This window comes from Peromyscus maniculatus, chromosome 1 (assembly GCF_049852395.1).
Source record: "Peromyscus maniculatus bairdii isolate BWxNUB_F1_BW_parent chromosome 1, HU_Pman_BW_mat_3.1, whole genome shotgun sequence".
NCBI lineage: Eukaryota > Metazoa > Chordata > Mammalia > Rodentia > Cricetidae > Peromyscus > Peromyscus maniculatus.
The window spans coordinates 115,122,308-115,145,085 of NC_134852.1; the positions used below are offsets into that span (position 1 = coordinate 115,122,308).

General features: G+C 45.5%; 2 protein-coding genes across 2 annotated transcripts; both read right to left on the reverse strand.

Moving 5' to 3' along the window:
* Nucleotides 1–7,482: 7,482 nt before the first annotated feature.
* On the reverse strand, nucleotides 7,483–10,187 carry Ubqln3 (ubiquilin 3). Its single transcript, XM_006979020.4, has 2 exons — nucleotides 10,059–10,187; nucleotides 7,483–9,785 (listed from the first exon to the last, which is right to left on the reverse strand). Exon 2 carries the CDS (start codon nucleotides 9,746–9,748, stop codon nucleotides 7,784–7,786), a length of 1,965 nt encoding a protein of 654 aa, XP_006979082.1. The 5' UTR covers nucleotides 9,749–9,785; nucleotides 10,059–10,187; the 3' UTR covers nucleotides 7,483–7,783.
* Nucleotides 10,188–15,233: 5,046 nt separating this feature from the next.
* Ubqlnl (ubiquilin like) lies at nucleotides 15,234–20,048 on the reverse strand. Its single transcript, XM_006999031.4, has 2 exons — nucleotides 19,925–20,048; nucleotides 15,234–17,563 (listed from the first exon to the last, which is right to left on the reverse strand). Exon 2 carries the CDS (start codon nucleotides 17,230–17,232, stop codon nucleotides 15,430–15,432), a length of 1,803 nt encoding a protein of 600 aa, XP_006999093.4. The 5' UTR covers nucleotides 17,233–17,563; nucleotides 19,925–20,048; the 3' UTR covers nucleotides 15,234–15,429.
* Between the last annotated feature and the right edge of the window lie 2,730 nt (nucleotides 20,049–22,778).

Here is a 22,778-nt window from a genome sequence, read left to right on the forward strand (position 1 = left end):
TGTCTGAACAGAATGAAGAGGTGTAATTAAAATGTGTAATCAGCTCACAGTTTCAATGGGACACTGTATTCCAAGGTTCTGAAGTAACCTGTCTGCATGGTTCTAAAGGTAGTACATAGAAGCCCTGATCTTAGCAGAGCTGCTTCAGAAAATAAACTGATGGGTGTGGCACTGGGGAGATTTTTGCCCTTCCAGAGGACCCTGGTTCAGTTCCCAGCACCTACTTCAGGCAACTCTCCACATCCAATAACTCCATCTCCAGGAGACCCATGCCCTCTTCTGGTTTCTGAAGGCACCTATATGTCAGCAGACATACACAAGTAAGTAAGTATTAGTAAATACATTTTTTAAGAGAAAAATATAGTCTCAACACAGAAGTTGGGTGGTTGGGTCAAAAGAAATCACAGCAGCAGTTTGAATCTAGATCTAAACATGATTTCATTATTATAAGACTGTGTGAAAGAGCCCTAGGAAAAATGTAATCCCTCAGGAGTTATTTTTTGATGAGATTGGCATGCATTAGGTTTGTATCATTAACAATCACCACACACACACACACACACACACACACACACACACACACACACTTTTGTTGTTGTTGTTCTAACATTTCCAGTGACCACAAAACTCAGAGATGAGAGAATTTGACTGCCTAGATGCCACCTCTAGGGGAGCTGCAAGAGGTAAAATGACCATACAGGTCACTCTGCACACACATTATCGGGTGCTCTTAAACTTTGGCAGTCTTGAACCAGGATCTTCAGTATCAATCAATAGCAAGTCCTAATACGATGTCATTTCCAAGCCTAAAAGAACTTCTCATGCCCAGGAACTTTCCCAGTGCCCTATGGTTGGCTGACAGCTACCCTCTCTAGATAGTGTCTAGCCCATAAAACAATTTCTACCATACAATTATTGCTGCAAAAGCAATTCTTTTATCATTCACTGTGCATTGCCCCCAACATGGGAGGGCGTGGAGGGAGTAAATAGAATGAGGAAAACAGTGTAATTACATTTTAATTTTAAAATAAATATTAAGTTTCTATTTCGATAGCATTGTTATTCCACATCCTTTCAGGTACTTTTACAAACATCTGATATGTCTGGGTGTGGAGAAGTGCCTAAAATTGTGATTTCGTGGATTGCTAGAGATTGTTTCATTCCCTCACGAAGACCTGAACTGGGAATCACAGCACCCACATTAAAAAAAAAAAAAAAAAAAAACAGGTATAATTCTTCACTACTGTAACTCAAGCACTGGGAGGAATATGGATATCAGTGTACCCCCAGTATACCCCCGGGCTCCTGGCTAGTCAGTGTAGATGGAACATCACCTTCCGTTTTAGATAGGAGACATTGTCTCAAAAATATAACATGGAACATATGTGGAGTCAATATCAATCTCTATTCTTCATATACACATGGATGAGCAAGTACAGGCTCATATCTGTACACCTCAGAGGATGGGGGAGGGGATGGGGAAACACCAGAAATCTAGGAATTATACAACCTGGGTTTTGTTTTTTATGTGTACATGTCTGTGTGTGTGTGTGTGTGTGTGTGTGTGTGTGTGTGTGTGTGTGTGTCATATGTACGCAGATAGATACCTACAGAGCCCAGAAGACTATATTAGATTCCCGTGGAGCAGGAGTTACATGTGGTTTTGAACTATCCAGTGTGGCTTCTGGGAACTGGACTTGGGTGCTCTACAAGAGGAGCAAATGCTCTTAACCACTGAGCCATCTTTCTAGCCCCTAAAAACCACATTTTTATTAAAACATGTGGAAAGAGCATCATTGTGGTACTAGTTGTAGTATCTGAAAAAAATTGAATTATTTTCTTTATATTCTTAATTTTCCTATCCACATATCTATAATTTACACATATAAATCCCTACTAGAATATGGTGGCTTTCTAACTCTTATCTCACTTGCTTAAGAATCAGCACACCATCTGTCTGAAAGGTCTTCTTTTATAGCCAGTTACAGTGCAGTTTTCCCTCACAGTAAAAAAAGTATCTACTCAAAATCACAGCCATTCAAATTTAGTGTTTAAATCACCCCAGAGTTGAAGGACTTATGAGAAGGAACTATGACATCAAGGGAAGAGAAAACATGAATAGATGGAACCATTCCCTACTCTAGAAGCAATGGCATCTCTTGTGAGTTTCTCAGTTCTCTACTGATTTGTAATTGTCATGAAAAGCCAACCAAAACCCCAGTTGCCTTCTCTGAAACTTCAATTCTGCTGGAAAGTGTTTAGAAAAATGAACAAACAGAAACCAATGGCATTTTGTGAAGAATGGTGGTCTGAGCATATGCCTTTTGTCATCATTTCCTGAAGTTGTAACAATTAACTATGGATGGGTAAAATAAGAGCACAGTGATGTAAATACAGGCATACACACAGGTAAACGAGGATTAGACGCTTCGACTCCATGGACATATTTGCAGGAGTCAGAGATTCAAACCTCCCAACAAAATACTAAAGATCGTGCTCTGTTCACATGTTGGGAACTAAGGATTAAAGTAGAAGTGAATTTCCTCTGGGTACAGTGATTAACAGCATGGAACCTAGAAGCAGACTGTCTAATTTCAAATCTTGACTCTAGTAGAACACTTCCTAATTTTATCAATGTGGTTTCCCCTCCTTGTGTGCTCCAGCTTTCCTCAACCCTACGTCAAAAATAACAGCATGGCTATGGAGAAAGGGAAAATCTGTCTTCTCCAGGGACAAGCGCTGATAGTTCTCCAGTCCTAACTAGTCCGGCTTAACTAAACACTCATATACAGGCAATAATAAATGGACTCGGCAGGTTGTATTTGTATATACATTATGTGTATGTGTCTGTGCGGACATGTGTGTTGTAATAATAAAGTTATGATGCTGAAAGAGAGGGAGAGGACATAGGAGAAATTGGGGCGTGTAGGGTGGGAATGATGGAAAGGCAGTGTCCTTGCATGAAATTTAGGGGGAAAATAGAATAAACATTAAAAAGAGAAAAGAAAACAATTCTATGCAGACAGCTGTGGTGGATAACACCGATAATTCCAGCCCTCGGAGGCTGAGGCAGGAGGATCTGCTTCAAGTGTGAAACCAGCCTGGCCTATGTAGTGAGACCCCACCTCAAAAAGAAAATTAGGAAACTCCTCTTTGTACTTGTGTCCTTCTAAAAACGTATGCTGTACTTCCATCATAAATGGCATCTTTACTAGATGTTAGGGCTTCTCTGTTTACATTCAATCTATGGATGGCTGTCAGCCACTGATGGTGTACTCTAGGCCAGGTCCTGTGGATCTGATTCTTAAACTAGTCCTTTAGCACAGGCAATGTTTAGTTCTTAACTTTTTGAGAATTGCTTGAGTACTGCAGTAACATCTTTTCCATCCCTCCTTCTCCCCCATTACCCCCTCTCAACTTCCTGACTCTTCTTACCAGTTACATACATATGAATATAAATGCGCATTGTGTGCATATGTGTGAGTGTGAGCATGTAATTCGCGATGAAATTCATGGTGGTAAAGAACAGTTCTTTGAAATAATGTAAACACAGAAAAACAAGGACTCTGTGTTCTCTCTCATGAAGCTTAAGTCAATCAGAGAGCTGGGGACATGACCCACTTGATAGAGTGCTTGCCTGGCATGTGTGAAGCCTTGGGTTTGATCCCCAGACAATTTGAAAGTAAAGTAGAAATCACATTGGGAAGGGTATAGGAAGGAGAGAAAACAGTAGGTTAGATTTGAAGCATGTGTGTTCCATTCAGGCTGGAACTATCTCACTGTACTCTGTTGATACGTACAGTTAATACATGTTAAATAGAAATGTCATATGAAGAAGCTATGACAAGAAAACAATTCACAGCCAAGCATGGTGGTGCACACCTTTAGTCCCAGCCCTCGGAAGGCAGAAGCAGGCAGGTCTCTTGAGTTTGAGGCCAGCCTGTTCTAAAGAGGAAAGAAGGAAAGAAAGGGGAAGTCCACTAAACACTCTCCTAGACAAGACTTCAAAACTCATCCCATCTTCTCTCTGCCTTTCTGAGGAGCCTTCAGGATTCCTCTTACCCAGACGAACAGCAAGTAATTAATATTTATTTTTGTGCAGGTGTGTGGGTCTGTGCACATGCAAAGATGGGGGCCCCTGGAGTCCAGAAAAGGGAACTAAACCCCCTAGAGACAGGATTACAGGTGGTTATGAGCCACCCAGCCCCAGCAATGGTTCTGGGAATCAAACTTGGGTCCTCTGCAAAAGCAATATGGCCTCTTAACCACTGAGCCATCTCTCCAACCCTAAAAAGTTTCTTGTATGAAGATTATTTTCCTTTTGGCCCTCCAAAGATGGGAAATGTGTGTTGTATCTTACATCTCCTGCAGTTAGACACAACCTGCAGCGTGCCCCTTCTGAGTTGCAGGACATGGTAGGGCTAAGCTTGCCTCTTGATGTCCTTAGTGCTGCAACAAGAAACGTTCTTTTTATTTGGACAAGATTTCTCTCAATAGTAAGAAACAGACAGGAAAAACTGGACGCCTAACAGCCGTATGCCCCACTTAGAGATTGAAATCTAAGTCTCCAGGAAAAGTTGTTCCTAAAAGTTGGTCTCGTCTTTACGTCACAAGCTAGTAACTAATCTAACTACTCTGAGATTTGGATGGTTATGGAAAGGAAGGGGAAAGGAAGACTGGATTCAAAAGGATGCTGCACAGAGTCTCTTACATTTAAATACATACCACAGGAAGTTTTCCCACAGAGATATAATCAATTGCAGACCTCTTCTCTGGCTGCACTAAAGCATGAGTGTTTTTGTTTGTATTGCTACTCTGTGAAAACTTTGACTTCAAGGACCATATTTAGTATATACACATTACATCTGTGCACAGGGTATGCTCATGTGGAAATGCACTGGGATACATTATTTGTGCCTTTCTTCCAGTATATATTCATGCACACATTCCTGTGTATAGGTACCAAAAATCATGGCTCACTTGATTCACTTGTTTGTGGTGTTTGTGTGTATGGGTGTGGTGTTAGTGTGTGTGTGTGTGTGTGTGTGTGTGTGGTGTGTGTGTATGTGGTGTTTGTGTGTATGTGGTGTTTGTGTGTATGTGTGTGGTGTTTGTGTGTGTGTGGTGTTTGTATGTGTGTGGTGTGTGTGTGGTGTGTGTGTGTGTGTGGTGTTTGTGTGTGTGGTGTTTGTGTGTATGTGGTGTTTGTGTGTGTGTGGTGTTTGTGTGTGTGTGGTGTTTGTATGTGTGGTGTTTGTGGGTGTGGTATGTGTGTGGTGTGTGTGTGGTGTCTGTGTGGTGTCTGTGTGTGTGGTGTTTGTGTATGTGTGTGGTGTTTGTGTGTGTGGTGTGGTGTGTGTGTGTGGTGTTTGTGTATGTGTGTGGTGTTTGTGTGTGTGGTGTGTTGTGTGTGTGTGGTGTATGTGTGTGGTGTGTGATGTGGTGTGTGTGTGTGGTGGGTATGTGGTGGGTGTGTGTGTGTGGTGTTTGTGTGTGTGTGTGGTGTGTGTGTGGTGTGGTGTGTGTGTGTGGTGTTTGTGTGTGTGTGGTGTTTGTGTGTGTGTGGTGTTTGTATGTGTGGTGTTTGTGGGTGTGGTATGTGTGTGGTGTGTGTGTGATGTCTGTGTGGTGTCTGTGTGTGTGGTGTTTGTGTATGTGTGTGGTGTTTGTGTGTGTGGTGTGGTGTGTGTGTGTGGTGTTTGTGTATGTGTGTGGTGTTTGTGTGTGTGGTGTGTTGTGTGTGTGTGGTGTATGTGTGTGGTGTGTGATGTGGTGTGTGTGTGTGGTGGGTATGTGGTGGGTGTGTGTGTGTGGTGTTTGTGTGTGTGTGTGGTGTGTGTGTGGTGTGGTGTGTGTGTGTGGTGTTTGTGTGTGTGTGGTGTTTGTGTGTGTGTGGTGTTTGTATGTGTGGTGTTTGTGGGTGTGGTATGTGTGTGGTGTGTGTGTGATGTCTGTGTGGTGTCTGTGTGTGTGGTGTTTGTGTATGTGTGTGGTGTTTGTGTGTGTGGTGTGGTGTGTGTGTGTGGTGTTTGTGTATGTGTGTGGTGTTTGTGTGTGTGGTGTGTTGTGTGTGTGTGGTGTATGTGTGTGGTGTGTGATGTGGTGTGTGTGTGTGGTGGGTATGTGGTGGGTGTGTGTGTGTGGTGTTTGTGTGTGTGTGTGGTGTGTGTGTGGTGTGATGTGTGTGTGTGTGTGGTGTGTGTGTGTGTGTGGTGTGGTGTGTGGTGTGGTGTGTGGTGTTTGTGTGTGTGGTGTGTTTGTGGTGTGGTGTGTGTGTGTGTGTGTGTGTGTGTGTGTGTGTGTGTGTGTGTGCATTCACTCGTGTGGAGACCAGAGGACAGCCTGCAGTGTCACTTCCCATCTACCACCTTGTTTCAGACGAGGTCTCTGTTGCTGTTTTCCACTCTGTACAGCAGGCTAGCAGGCCATGAGCATCTCCTTCACGGCTTCCTGCAGGAGCACTGAGGTAACAGACATTCATGCTACAAAGCCAGCTTTTGCATGGCCTCTGAGGATTGGAAGTTGGGTCCTCACATTTGACTGTAGATGCTCTTACACACTGACCCATCTCCCCAGACTCATCATTTTCTTCCAAACTTATAGATTATAACCACAAATAAAATACATTTTGTTTGAACAATTGCTGCCTATATACCATAAACCAATGAGGGAAGAGTTGTATCTATTTTACTCACATTGAATTCCTAATACCCAGATACTAAGTGTAGGGCAGCTGCTTCATATTTGAGCTAGAAAATGTAAGAATTCAACTCTCCTGACAGTTTAGAGTGCTCACTGCTCTTGCAGAGGATCTGGGTTCAGTTCCTAGAACCCACATTAGGAAGTTCCCAACTCCCTCTAAATCCAGTTGCATGGGTCTGATGCCTTCTTTTGGCCTCTACAAGAACAAGGACACACATTGTGCACATATGTTCACATAAAACATAATAAATAAATCTTCAAAAAGAAAAGAAGTAGGAGGGCCAGGAGAAGGAGGAGGAGAAGAGAAAGGGGAAGAAGAAGAAATGGTAATCAACTCCAAACCTGGCTATAAGGAAAAATATAAACTGGGTGAAACTGCAGAATCTATCATCATAATTGAGCCTGCATCCTCGCTTCTCTAGCTCTTACCCACTCAAGAGATTAATGTCAAGTCTGTGAGATAGTCTTTAGGGACAATAAATTAAGAAACTGTGCCTTTTCTGGAGCCAGGCAAGAACTAAGGCATACCATAAAGCAGAAGATGTGGTAGGAGCTCCTATAGTACACACGATCTGAAAAACTTCCAGGATACCAGGAAATCCAGGGCCTCCCACTTACAAGGGGGGCAGCAACGTTCCTTCCCATTCCCAAGCTTTTGGCTCCTCTAGCTTCCAACCTTTTAGCTTCCTAAGCTCTCCAGAGAAACAGCCCTTACTGCCTGTTTCCCCCACGTTTTCTCCCTTTTCTCAGAGCCCACAAGAATCAGACTCAGGCAATAGCTGGCACTAGAGATTGGATGTAATTGCATCTCGAGATAGGTATACACAGAGCTCAGTCGAGGGCCCCAGGTAGGAGAGTGGCAGGCACAGCTGGGTCACACAGCATCCCCACCCTATTTCCTATTTCTGGTTTTTTTTTTTTTTCCGTCTTCTTCATTGACTCCAGAACATTGTCTCCACAGTAAAGAACATCATAGTAATTTGGTTTATAGTGCAGCTGTATTCAAGAATAGGAGAACTACGGTAATAAGGCATGGGGGAAAGGCACAAAGGAAAAGACAAGGTCCAAATAACTAGAGTTCCTAAGACTTCCTCAGCTTCTCCACAGCAGCATCTACATCACCCCCTGTAGCAATGAGGGCCTGGAGATTGGCTTCAAGATTCAGAAAGCCCATAGCCCGTAGCTGCTCCAGTTGCACCCGGAAGTGAGCCTCCAGTTGTAGCTGTTGAGGATTGGTAGTAGCTAAGGCTTGCAACACCTGGAGGAAGGGAGTGGAATGGAAGCCTAGCTCTGCAGAACCCGGTGCTTGGGAAACCTGAGGAGCTGGGGCTGTGTGGGGATCCTCAGATATGACAGCACCTTCTCTAGATTCTGTACCTCCTGACACTCCACTCAACCCTGTTAGGCAGGGCATGAACCAAAGTAGGAGACGTGGTGCTTCGGTAGCCAGGATCTGGAGACCCTGCTCAATCTGCAGCAAGGCTTGCATGACACGGGGATTTGCCATGGCTGCCTGAAGGTGCAACAGTAGTGGTAGCTGTTGGTGTATCTCATTCTGTGTTAGAGGGACTTGATTTGTGCCAGCTGGCCTCAGAGGTCTTGGATAACCTGTTGGAGGCAGCCAAGGAGATTCTGGGACTCCAGCAGTGACTGCCACAAGGGAAGATAGTGTAGGCACAAATGGCAACCTGTTGGCAGAATCCCTTATCTGAGAGTTAAGATTGGGCAGGCTAGTGCTCGGGCCAGTAGATCCCTTCCCTGCATCATGTATGCTTCTACCTTGTCCAGTACTGTTCTCCAATGACTGTCTCAAGAAAGCTGGGCAGGAGGACTTTCCCTTGATGGCTACTGACTCTTTGGGGAGAGGCTGACCAGACCCAGGTTTTGGGGATGAGGGTAAAGTTGGAGGAACTCTGTTTCCTGATAGTGGTGCTTCCTGGCTTGGGCTCGGAGTGGACACAGTACCCTGCAGAAAGGGTCCCAGGGACTGGGAGGTCTCATGTAACTGCTGGAGATAATCAAAGAGTCCTATGTTACCCAGAAAGCTTGGAAGCCTATTTCTACTCTCAGATGCATCCAGGTCCCCAGGTTGTCTTCTTTGTCTGCCACCTGAGACGCCATATGTGGAAGTCCATGGGTTGGGAAGAGGGTCACAATTCTCTGTCCTTGATGGTTGGGTGCTGGTGGTGGTGGTACTAGCAGTAGTAGTGGCAAAAGGATTACCACCAAACTGTTCCTGTACTGCATTAAGCATGGGATCCATAATATCTGTGTACATAGTACGGAGCACATTGTAGCCACCAGGGATGCTCTCCAGGTTACTGAGTGCACGGTCCTGGCTACGCATCATCTCCTGCATCATGGAAGGATTACGTAGGAACTCCATCGTCTGCCGCATGATCTCAGGGTTGTTAAGAATATGACCAATCTCGGGGTTCTGCTGGATCAGCTGCTGCATATGAGGATTGTCAAGAACCAGCTGGCGCACTAGGCCTGTGTTGGACAGCAGACCCTGGATGAAGGGGTCATCAACAAGCTGAGCCACAAGTTCAGACACTGAGATGTGCTGCCACATTAGTGAGCCTGGCTGGTCAGGGAAGTTCCCTGAGGTCAGACCCAACCCACTGAGGCCTGTGAGGACACCTAAGTTGAAAGAAGGAGACCCATCCACAGGGTAAACAGAACTTGACTGAGGGAGTACTCCAGGATTTGGGCCTGGAGTAGAGACTGGTGGAGCTGGGCACTCAGTGCCTGTGGTCCGGCGCTGCATCTTGATGACCAAGTGAACTGTGAGGCCATCTCGTACTCCACACTGTGCCAGTGAGTCAGGGTCCTTGAGGATTTTTCCCGCAAAGATCAGGACCAGCTGATTTGGATGTGCCTTAAAGCGGTGTGATATCTCTTCCTTCAGCTGCCGGATGGTGCACGTGTCTACAACTGAGAAATCCTCCTTGTCCTTGGGTGTCTTCACTGTCACCCTGATGAGGTGGGAATCCTGGGCTGGCGCTGGGATGCCCTGTGGTAGAGCCTCTCCACTTTTAGCCATGGTGGGCAGCAGGAGGCCCAGGTCTGTGGGGACACAGCTGAGGGAATGAGGGGGAGACAGAGATCATCTTTTCAAATAAGAGTGAAAGTGAAAAGGGAGTAGAAAGAGGGCCTAGGGTCTTGAGGCAGGGGAATGTGTAGTGTCCATATGAAAAGGACCATGAGGTCACTTGGAGAGGGGTGCTTTGGGGAAATTATGGAATTAAGGTGTGTCGGTTAGGGAAAAACACTCAGGGCCCAGGGAAATGGTCTTCAGATGATGAATAAAGGGATGGAGGGCAGTAAAGGGACCTGGTCCGGGGGATACACACCAATCTGCTGTGGCCCCGTCCTTCCTCTTAGGCAGGGCTCCAAACCGCCCTCATCTTGCTGCACAGCCACCCCGGAGGCCTTCTGGGCTGGAACCCATTCTATCAGATCACCTCTGTGACCTCAGCACTGACATCATAGCCTCATACCATGGATACTGGAGACCCCAACCTCCCCACTTAACTTCTGATACCTTTATCTCAATTACTCGTTAATAATGAGGACCCTGGGCTGACAATTCCTTTTTAGGTCAACAGTGCTCTTCCATACAACACTATACATGGTAGATGGAGACTCAGAGTGTTGGGGCTCTACAAAAAGTTCCTTAGGGACATGTAGTGTCTCTATTAAGAACCGAATTCAGTTGCCCATACTTGAAGATTTTTCTAGAATTTTCAGTTCCTTTTTCTCAATATTCAATATTAACCAGAATATATATATATATATATATATATATATATATATATATACATATTTTCAAAATGTTTATTTGTTGATAGAAATAGTATGGAGTGTGAGAGAGAGGTCAAAAATGACTTAAAGTTTTGTAATTCTATAATTTTTTGTACAGAGGAATGGTCATATAAAGACAGTACATGAGGAAAATTATATGCAATTCAGATGTATCTATTAATAAATATTTGAAATACTATTATCTATCAAATATATAGAAATGTGGCAAAGCAGTTAAATATTGAAAGTCTAGACTGCATCAGTGTTTAGATTAGTTGAAATATGGGCTGACTTGAAATAAGACTATTCAATATATAAAAAACATAGTAAGATGAAAAAATACTAAAAGTTCTGATTGTACATGGATTAGTATATAAAAAGGGATAGACATAAAAAATACCAACTCATACAACAGTTAAAAATCTGGAATATTATAATACAGAGCAGGAGGGACAGACAAAACAAGGCAAATGGTGGGTGATTAAATAACACTGCAAAAGTGAGAGTAACCAACTGTTTCAAGTTAGGCTGGTAGGTCCAAAGCACTACAGATTGATTACAGAGTCATCTTTTATTTATTCTTCAACAATTCCAAAGACAATAACAATGTATACATTGATCATATCTACCCATAATTCCCCCACCCATTCCCCTTGGACGACTCTCAACACATCCCCCTTCCACCCTTTTGTTTTCTCTTTTTGTTGTTTTTGTTTTCTGGAACCCAGTAAGTCCAGTGACGGGCAGCCTGCTGGCATGGTAGCTGATCCTCTTGGCTGGAGCTCGCACAGCTCTTGGGTAGGTAGCTCTTGTGTAGGTAGCTGTAGCTGCAGTGAGTACATGAATGCAATGTCCATGGCATGGCCAGAGACAGCCCTTCACAGCACTCCTCCCCATCCTCTGGCTCTCACATTCTCTTCACCGCTCTTCCATGGTGTTCCCTGAGCCTTGGAAGTGTTGATACAGTCTGTGGCTGAGAACTCAGGTTGACTGCTGAATTTCATAAGAAGAAGGCAGAAGACTGTGGGAGCCCACAGAGGTTTCCTAGTGAGATCTGAGCTTGCTTTACACACTAGGGCTGCATTAGGGGTGGGTTGACGACATGCGTGGTTACCAGGTGTTTGGAATGTTCTGCACTTGGTTGTGCTGGGCGGGGGGTGGTCTTTTGCTCCACCCTTTGGCATTCCTTTAAAAGCCCTTTAGCAGAGACAGAAGGGCCTGGTGGGTTTTGACCCAGACCCTCCTGAGGCTATCCTATGTTTCTATCTGTCTCCTGGCTCCTGGCTCCTGTCTCTCTCCTCTATATTTCTATCTAAATATTTCTCACTTCTCCCTGCTCAAGAGGAGCCTGGGGGGAAAAGTGGGGGCAGAAGACCAGCTGTGGAACAGTGCTTGGGGAACAGGAATCCTGTTTTGAGGGTGTTTAAGAACAAAGGAGTCAGAAAGCAAGTCATCAAATGAGAGTAGAACAAATGAGAGAGGGTTCGTGGTGCTGAAAGGCTCTTCAGCGCTCCTGTGCTTGGTTTCCTGAAGATGAGCCTCCATAGTTTTATTGTGATGAAAACATTCCAGTGAGGAGGAGGAGGAAACAGGTGCAAGAGTGGAAAGGGGAATCACAGGCCTGAGTCCTGAGTAGACAGCGTGAGCAAGTGCCCAAATGGATGGCTTGACTTGTGGATTTGGACTGCTTACTCTTCATACCAGAATGCAAGGCTGAGTCTGTAAAATGAGGTGTTGATTGTCATTTGGCAGCAAATGCTCATGAATGTCTCTTTGGATCTCTTCTGTCTTTTGGTTAAAATAGGTAAAAACCTCCTTTAACACTAGGACTAAAAAAAGATGATATATTGAAATTTTCCAAAAATCGGGAAAAGTATCACATATTCATCACAAAGGATAAGAAATGACCAGGTCTGTGGATCTGATGAGATCAGTAGCATCCATATCCCCTGGGAAATTTGTTAAAAAAGAGGTCTGAGCCCCACTCTAGATATGTGGAATCAAAACCCTTGGAATGTAGTTAGAAAACTGTGTTTTGAAACACTTGCCCCAGGCTTTTGGGAGCCTGTGACTGTGGTGTGCGCCGCCTTGGTGCAGTGGGAGGGGCTTGGACCTGCCTAGGCTCAGTGTGCCAGGCTTTGCTGACTCCCCATGGGAGACCTTGATTTGGGGGGTGTGGGGATGTGGGGTGGCTAGGGAGGGAGGGCTGGACGGTGGGAGGAGGGAGGAAGGGGGATATGTGGGTGGTATGTAGAGTGAGTAGAATATTTCTTAAAGAAAAAGGGAAAAAAAGAAAAGAAAAAAACCACAAATGAAATATAGCAACAACTGTAGCAGGAATCTTAAAAGTTGTTATTAATAAAATCAAACCTTGGGCCAGATATTGGGGTGAACACTGGAAGATCAGAGAAGCAGAACAAGCCATAGCTAACCTCACCTGGCCAACTTCTCAGCTGACCTTGTTTCCTCAGACTGGAAGCCTCTGTGTCCTCATATCCAAATGGCTCTCAGCTGAACTGCTGCTAGTTTCTGGTCTTCATGCCTTATATATCTTTCCTTTCTACCATCACTCCCTGGGATTAAAGGCGTGAGTCACCATGCTTGGCTGTATCCTTGAACAGATGGATTTCTGCCTCTGGAATGCTAGGATTAAAGGCGTGTGCTACCACTGGCTAACTTCTATGTTTAATATTGTGGTTGCTGTGTCTCTGACACCAGATAAGTTTATTAGGGTGCACAATATTTTGGGGAATACAATACCACCACAAACAACCAAAAAAAAAAAAGCAGCTCCTCTCTACAGCTTCTGCATCAGCTCTTGCCTCCATCTTCCTGCCCTGTTTGAGTTCCTGCCTTGACTTCCTTTGATAATGAACAGTGATATGAAAGTGAAAGCCAATTAAACCCCTTCCTCCACAAAAAAAAAAAAAAAGAAAGAAAAGAAAAAAGAAAAAAGAAACCACTTGCCCTATGTGATTCTGATGTGGATTCTAATGAGAATCGTTGCCTATAATGTGTGGTTAGGATAACTGAGTAGATTAACTGAGGCCTTGATTAATACATATAAATAAGACCAACAAACATGACTGTGTGCTTTCCTTGACTGCACCGATTGAGCAAAATTGGGCATAACTATGATGAATTCACTAGAGAATTGTTTCATTGACGGATCCAAAAGCCATCTGGAAACTAGAGAACCTGGGTCAAGAAGCATCCAGAAAGCGCAAGAATGACACCCACTTCTGAGAACATGGACAGTAAAAGCAGCAGCTACCATGGTGGGGAAGCAGGACTTGAGTGGACAACTTCCATTACAGAAAACACCTAAGGGAATCCTTGAAAGAAGGTTGTATGTAGGAGGGTTTTATTCTTGCCTAAGTTATATGTTCCTCATTGTAAGATGAAGATGTTTGGGGAAATGGTGACAATTTTTAGGACAATGAGTGTAAACAGAGATCAGTTCAGGATTTCAGAACATAATGGGATGAAATAAACAGGAAGGTGATACCATACCCAGCATGGATGATATGTAACTGTCATTCCAGCACTTGGGGAGGCAGAGGCTAGAGGATCACAAGTTCTAGGCTAGCCTGTGCTACATAGAAAAGCTCATTTCTATCTATCATTTATCTATCTATCTATCTATCATCTATCTATCAACTATTAATTCTACCTATTATCTATCTATCTATCTATCTATCTATCTATCTATCTATCTATCTATCTTGGGCTGTTTATGTAAAGTGAGACAAATAGGATGTAGCTATAATTTATTCCTTGAGAATGTTTTTGATAGGTTGTAGTGATAAAGTAGAGTCTGGAAAGAAGCAAACTAGAAGAACTGGAACTTTGTAAACTTGCTGATGATGATGAACTCTAGACCAGCTTTGGGATACAAGAGAGTCTGTCTCCAAAACAAAAAAAAACAAAGCAACAAAAAGAATCTTTGTTTTGTCTATTTAGTTAATGCCTGAAACCATGCCAACTTATTACATTATAGCAAGAGTGTATGCTTAATAATTGAACCATAATTGGTTGTGTATCCTGCCAGGCAGGGATACTTTCGTCAAGGCAGGAAAAGAAGGTGGGACTTGATGAAGTGCATCATGCAGGGGCAATGTCCCATGGAGGGATGGTTGGGTGTGACAGGACTCTGCAGTGAAGGTAGCCAGGAGTGGTACCTCTCTGATAACAGAAGACAATTCACAGTCTACATCTTGTTATCATAGAAGTAACAATCAGTAAGAGACCCCAATTATAAATACCAATATCTCATTTATATGTGAATTCCTACTACCTGTATCTATCAGGATCTATCATTCCTCTTCTTCAAGTTCAATTCAGTTTTAAGAACCATGCCTAAATATCAATCTTTATGACTAAATATCTGGGCCTATGTGATGTTTCCCTTTATTTCACAAGTCTCTTCCACAACATATGGTCTACTCTTGTACCACTAGGTATTTGTGTATATCTACCTGTGTATACACATCCTAGGTTACACTGACACTTGAAAATTATATGAGCAACTGTGATTATCTATCAAAACAAGCATATAATGTATGTATTTGTGTATCTGTAGGTAAAACAAAGACATCAAACACATTTTGTTGATTTCCTGGGGAGGGGGTGCACCAAGCTGAAGACCAGCTTGGTCTACATAGAAAGATTCTATCTCAAAAACAAAAACCTTAAACAAAAACAAAAAAAAGGCAAGCCTCAGATGAAGTAGGTGTAGCCCTTTATTGACAGATTTTCCAGCCATGAGCAGTGATCTAGTATTCAGTTGAGCAAGCATTGATCGATTTTTCCTCTTCCAGGACTTCTCCCAGTTGGAAGCATCAGGAAAGGTAGGAAAGGCAGGTGAGGTGGTCAGATGAGTCAACATGCAGGTTAAAAACAGATGGGGGGACATGATGGCTACATTCCCTGAGACCTCTTGAGCTTGTGAATAGCAGCATTTGTGTCACCATCAGTAGCAATGAGTGCTTGCAGATTGGCAGTATAATTCACAAATCCCATGGCCTGGAGCTGTTCCATCTGTTTGCTGAAACGAACCTCAGGGGCTGGAAGGGAACAGGAGGGGTCTCCAGATAGGGGCTGTAATCTCTCCTGGGCTGTTCCAGATTTGGGGCAGCATTCAGGCCACTGAGGCTCAGCCATGTCTGGCACATTCGGGGTCCAAGGCACTGTGTCAGGGTTGCTACAGCTGGAGGGAAAAAGCCAACCTAGACCCCATAGGTAAGGTTCAATGCATGGCAAAAGAATAGGAGCCTCTGTAGCCAACAGCTGCAGACCATGCTCAATTTGCAATATTGCCTGTGATGCTTTGGGGTTGGCTAGGGCTAAAAGCAAGTCAGAAAGTTGTGATGACTGCAAGGATGGGGGAGATTGTGGGCTCCACTGTTCGTTCTGATGGGGCATATTCATAAGCAGTAGCATCTGAGCTGCCATGTGTGGGTAGTTCCTAAGCAATTGGATCATTCCTCCTGTGATCTGAGAGCTGGCCTGCTCATCTGACTGCTGGAGATCTCCCTCTAACCACTGGTCAGAGCTACCTAGAGGGATGGTAGTATCCTTATCATCTTCTTGAAGCTCCTGCATGACTGCTGTGCTGGGTAAGGCTGAAATCCCAGCTGTCTGCTCAACAGCACAGACATGGCTTTGGCCCTTGGTGGTGACTGTGGCTGGATTTTCCTTGGAAGCATGGTTGGAATTGTTTAGAGTAGCATTTGTTGGGGTGGTTGATGATAATCCATAAGAATTAGCATAAGTGACTTGGGCAGTAGGGGGTTGGTCCCATTGTTGCTCAGATGGCGGTGGGGATAGAGAAGGAGTCTGGACTTGTTCTGGTACTTGTCCAGCCAGAAGGGCTGTAAAAGTGTTGCCCCCTAAAAGATGTTGCATGCCATTGAGCATTTGGTCATTGAAATCATAGCTCTGGCCCAGGGCAGTATTCCCATTTGGAATTGTCTCAAAGCCCAAGTATGGCTGTGGGTTGGGTGGGTGCTCAAGGTTCTGTGCTGGCTGATAAATCTGCATAATCTCTTGGATAATGGCAAGGTGCCTGGCCAGCTCCAGAGTCTGGCATAGGATTTCAGAATTTTCAAGGAGATGGGAGACTTCTGAGTTCTGCTGTATCAGGTCTTGTGCATCTGGATGTTCTGAGATCAGCTGACGCATCAAAGCTACACTGGACAACATTCTCTGAACACAAAGATTCTCCAGCATCTGTATAATATGCTCTGAACTATCCTCTTCTGGGTTTTGAGTACCCACCTTGGGTGCATCAGACTCCATGAGGAGGGATGATTCCACTTTGGTTTGACCTGTGCCTGCAGGTTGGCACACCCTACTGCTGTTTTCTTTGGTGCTTCCGTCCTGATGGCAGGGATTGTTGGTTAACAGGTTCCGGAAAGAATAAGGCAGGAATCTGGAGCCATGCTCGGACTTGATGACCACATGGATGGTATGGCCATCTGTGATGCCCCTCTGGCTCAGTATGTCATGGTCTTTGAGAAGACGGCCCATGAAAACCAGTACCAGTTGGTCCATTTGGCATCTGAAGTGAGCAGATAGCTTCTCCTTGAATTGCCTCACTGAGGTGTCACCAGCTACTGTAAAGCTGTTCTGGTGACCTGGTGTCTTCACAGTCACTCGAATAACACTTGGAGAGATATTCCCATCTGCAGGCGCACCTGCAGGACATCTGCTCTGGGGCATCCTAGGTGTTCAAGGGATGATATGCGGCATAGACCTTAGTGGCGAGCAGATGGGGAGCAGGCAGACTCCAGGGCAGAGAGGTGAGGGCAGGCAAATGGTCCTGCTGGCCTTTGTTGCAGGTGTTATGTTCTGAGAGCATAGGTTAGTTTTTCGTGATGCCCCCCAAAAAGGATGAATGGGCTAAATCCAGTATTATTCGATGTTGTGCCCTCACCCCAGTTCTCCAGATGTGGCCCAGCTGAGGCCCGGCGTGGCTACTTACTCATACTTGGCACAGAGTGGACTAAGTGGTGGTGGCCCCTCACAGCTTCCTCATCCCCAAGGGCATGACCTGTTCAAAACAGAAATATTGTGATGTCAACTTAAGCCTCACAATATGTCATGAGGAAGTGGGGATATATAAATTTGGGAGAGTGTGGGGTATCTCTCTGTAATAAAACAAATTAGGGCAGTTTTTACAAAACTAAAGATAAAATGTCCTAGTAAATAATAATAGTGGTAGTAGTAGTAATTGAACAGATATGGAATATGTGTTTTTTATAGAGCTATGTGTAGGTTCCTCTTTGGAATGATTAGGCTTATTGCATAAAGTGTTGGATCTGCTGAAACCATTAAAAAAAATAAAATTTGAGCCAGGCAGTGGTGGCACATACCTTTAATTCCAGCACTTGGGAGGCAGAAGCAGGAAGATCTCAGTGAGTTTGAGGCCAGCCTGGTCTACAAAGCAAGTTCCAGGACAGCCAGGACTATTACACAGAGAAACCCTGTCTCAAAAAAAAAAAAAACACAAAAAGGAAAAAAGCTCATTCCAGAGAGTAAGAATGGAGTCTGCATCACAGGAAGGGTGTATTAACTTTGCTGATGATCTGGACAAAGTGAATGTTAAGAAAATGGAGATTAGAAGCTATGAGACATGCCTTTAATCCCAGCAGCTCTGAAAACAGAGGCAGGTAGATCTCTATGGTGAACCTGGTCTACACAGTGAGTTCCAGTCCAGCCAGGACTACATAGTAAGACTTTGTCTCAAAAACTAAATTAATTAAATAAAATAATATTTTTTAACTTTTTATTGATTCTTTGTGGATTTCCCATCATGCATCCTGATCCTACTCATCTCCTCGCCCCCTTCCTTCTGCCTTCTGCCCTTGCAACCTCCAAAAAAAAAAAAAAACCAAAATTTTAAGTAAAAAAGAAAAAAAAAAAATTTAAATCTCAGCATGGAAGCTCTAGTATGGCCCAGTGAGTCACACAGTACACCCTTCAGTCCATATATCTTTACCTGTAGTGTTCATTCCAATGAGTAATTGATCTGGTTCAAGGCCTCTAGCTTCCGTTATACCCTCGGTACTGGACCCTCACTGCGACCCCTCTTGGAGATCCTATTGTTGCGTTGTGTCATAACCTCCCATAGCTTTAGATCTGCAGGTCCAGCCCCTCCACACACTGGAGCGGTTCATAGGTGAGGTAGGTGGTGCGGTGAGCTAACTCATAGTCCTGGTTCTGGGCCTGGGTGTTAGGTGGGCTGGCCAGACCACCAGCTTCCCCTCATTGTCACGACCCAGGCAAGCTCTCCAGCACTGCGCCAGCTCACTCACCCAATGTAGCAGACAGCAAGGAGCGAAGCCAATTCTCCTGCTCTCACACCCTCAGGTCCACCTCACCCACACTCGTACCACCACTCTACTGTTTTGCCTAGTCGACGTGCAAGGCCCAGATTGCAGCACGTGGTGAGGGGTAGGGCCAGCTCCTCCCTTCTCATGCCCTCTAGGCCAGCTCTCCCACCTGTTGCAGGTGACAAGGGGGGAAAGAGAGGGTGTATTTCCCTTACCCTTGCCACCACATGGCCTGCAAGGGAGAGGGAAGGGGCAGCTCACCTGCTCTCACACCCACAGGCCCGGCTCACCTGTGCCCTGCCAATAGAGTCAGCTCTAGTGTGCTGCTCAGGTGAGGCGTCATGCTTGCCTTCGAGTGTACTGCAGCTGGTAAGGTGCAGGGCTTGCTCTCCCACATGCTACTGCTGGTGAAAGGCAGTGCCAATTTTCATGACCTCAGAGACAGCTCTCCTAACCCACCACAGGTGGCCAGGGGGAGAGGGGGAGGTCAGCTCTCCTTCTCCACCATATGGCAGATGGATGGTGGGGCCAGATCTCCCACATGCATTTGCAGCACCAGAACACCTGCACCTCCCATCAATGGGGTCAGCTCTACTGTGCTGCCCCAGCAAGGTGCAGGGCCCACTCTCCTGAGTGCTGCAACCAGTGAGGGGCAGGATCAGCTCTCCCACTCTCATGTCCCCGGGACCAGCTTTTCCCACCTGCAGTAGATGGTGAAGGATGGGAGATGAGGGGCAAGGGGGATATCTCTCCCTCACCCATGCCACCACATGACAGACCATGGGACTAGTTCTCCAACTCTCAGGTCAGCTCACCTGCACCTATGCCAGCAGGGACAGCTCTACTGTGCTACCCTACGGAGATACAGAGCCTGCTCTCTTGCGTGCTGGAGTTGGTAAGGAGCAGGATTAACTCTGTGCAGCCCTATCCTCATTTCTATCAGCAGTAACAGGAGCCATGGACATCAAACACAGACCATGGCAGCAACTCAGGCCCAGATGACTCCATGACCCTGGATGGCAGCGCAGTCTACTCAGATCCACATGGCCCTGGCAGAGGCTCAACCCTCAGACACTAACCTGGCTCTAGGTGGTGGCCCAGGCCCCTGATGTCTGTGTGGCACTGTGGGCCATAGATATCAATACAGACCCCAACGGTGTGTGAACCATGGACTGAGACATGGTCCTTGGCAGTAGTATGGATTGTTGCTAGAGTTTTCCGCCTTACCCACAGTCAGGACAAATCTTTGTCACCCGCCAGTCCCACAGCCGCTCAGACCCAACCAAGTAAACACAGAGACTTATATTGCTTACAAACTGTATGGCCGTGGCAGGCTTCTTGCTAACTGTTCTTTTATCGTAAATTAGTCCATTTCCATAAATCTATACCTTGCCACGTGGCTGGTGGCCCACCGGCATCTTCACATGCTGCTGGTCATGGCAGCGGCGGCTGCAGTCAGTCCTTCTGCCTTCCTGTCCTTTTATTTCTCCTCTCTGTTAGTCCCGCCTATCCTTCCTGCCTAGCCACAGCCGATCAGGTTTTATTTATTAATCAATCAGAACAACTTGACATACAGACCATCCCCCAGCACAGCCAAGTGCAGACCATCTCAGACACCTGCACTCAGGCCCATGGTCCTAATCATCCTCTATGCGGACCTGCTGGGTAACGCCACAAAGAACCCAAGAAGGGCTCCCACAGGACATACAGAACATCCCACAGCAATGGATGTCACCATGGCTGGTTTGTCAGTGCATGAAGGAAACTCAGGCCCCGTGACTCAGGCAAGACAAAGACATCTATGAGGCAGCCTGTGTCCTCATGGTCTGGCCTACCTGAAGACATCCACAGGCTGCCCAGTGCCTTGTGACCCTGGATGGGTAAGTGCCATTATGATAAGCAAGTATATGGTAGAAAAATGGGAGAGAAAGGCGGAATGGTTAGTGTGCTGTGGTAAGAGGCAGTTCTGAAGAATTGGGCATGGTGAGGAATGGGCTGATACTGGTGGCCTGCTTGCCACCCGGGACCAGGGTGATGTCTGAGCCTGGGATGCTGCCTAGGCCTATGTCTGGGTCCATGATCCTACTGCAGCTAGAGTCTGTGGTGATCTCCATGACCTGTGTTACCTTGCATGTTGAAATCCAAAGGCTGTGCTGAGCCAGCGCGGCCCCTTACTGGTCCTGGGATAGCTGGTCTGGCTCTTCACTGGACATTGCAGCATGAAAACTTGCCTTGACCCCCCCCACCATGGGAGAGCTACCACCACCCCCTACACATACTCAGGAGAACTTGCCAGGCCCTACCCCTCACCATGGGCATGAGAGAGCTGGCCCCAAGGCCATGGGCCTAAGAGAGCTGGCTCCACTCCTCTCCTGACAAGGGTGGTCACAGTGGCCTAGACTGACCAGCTCAGCTACCACCCAGACCCACATCCTGGGCCTTGGTTTGGCCCACCCTATCATCGACCCCATGACCTGCTGGAGGGACTGGTCCCACAGTACGATAACTGCAGAATCTCCACGACTCGGGGCAACAGCAGGATATCCAAGAGGAGTTTCAGTGAGTGTCCAGTGATGGTGGTGTGCCAGAGGCCTTGAACCAGACCAATGACTCATTGTAACGAACATTTTAAGGGTGGTGCTGATTGAACAAAAGGGTGTACTGTGTGGCACATTGCAACTCCTGATACCACTAGAATGAATGAAGAGGTGTTGGAAAGACTGAGGAGCAAGGTGTTTTTTTTTATTTATTTTGTTTTTTAATTAATTTGGAGGGTGGGAGTTCTTCTGGGGAGACATGCTGCAGAGGTGAAGGGTAGATATGGAGGGACTGGGAGGTGAGCAGGATTGGGGTATATGATGTGAAATTCCCAAAGAATCAATAAAGAATTATGTTTTTAAAAAAAGAAAGAAGGAAGGAAGGGAAGAAGGAAGGAAGGAAAGAAGGAAGGAAGGAAGGAAGGAAGGAAGGAAGGAAGGAAGGAAGGAAGGAAGGAAGGAAGGAAGGAAGATGAAACAAAAGTGAAAATGTGAAAAGGAAGCCACATTTTCCTCTGAGATCTAGACTGTGGGATTCTAGACTTAAGTGAGAATGTGCCCATGAAGTAGGTAAAGATTTTTTTTTCTTCTCTGGGAATTAGGGGTAGAACTGGTCAAGGAGGCTTTCTGTAAGGAAACCCCCAAAGTAGAGGTGAATAGGCTGCTATTTACAGCACACTTTTTTTGTGTGTGTGTGTGTGTGTGAGACAGGGTTTCTCTGTGCAGCTTTGGGCCTTTCCTGGAACTCACTTTGGAGACCAGGCTGGCCTTGAAATCACAGAGATCCGCCTGCCTCTGCCTCCCAAGCGCTTGGGATTAAAGGCGTGCGCTACCACCGCCCTACTATAGCACACTTTTTATTCACATAATTTACATGTCTTGGTCTCTCTATATACTATCATAACAGGTTTTTTGAGTGATTGAGTTCAAGATCTTTGCTCAGTCTTAGCTGAAAACACCAAAGAGGTCAGGTACCTCCAGACCAAGTGGTAGCAGTGAGGATGGTTAGCACTGCATTTCCTAAGGGGAACAGGCTCCAGCAAGAGAAATGGCAAGATTCTCAGGATCCCAGATTCTTGGAGCTAGTGTTTGACTGTTTTTCTTAGGAAGCTCAAATTATTAGAGGACAAGTTAAGATATCTGCATGAATACTTAAGTGTAGAATTATTACATATACAAATCGAAAGTATACATGTTCTAGAATTCATTTGTGAATAACACACAAAGAAACTGCATGCATCCTCTATGACTGGGACAGCTTGGGAATCTGTGTTTATGTAGCTGCCTAGAGAGAGGGGAGCATTGTGTAGTCAGATAAGGAACACACAGAGAGTTCACCCATGTCCTCAGGGCACTGAAGAGGGGAAAGAAAGCACAAACATGCTAGGAGACTTCA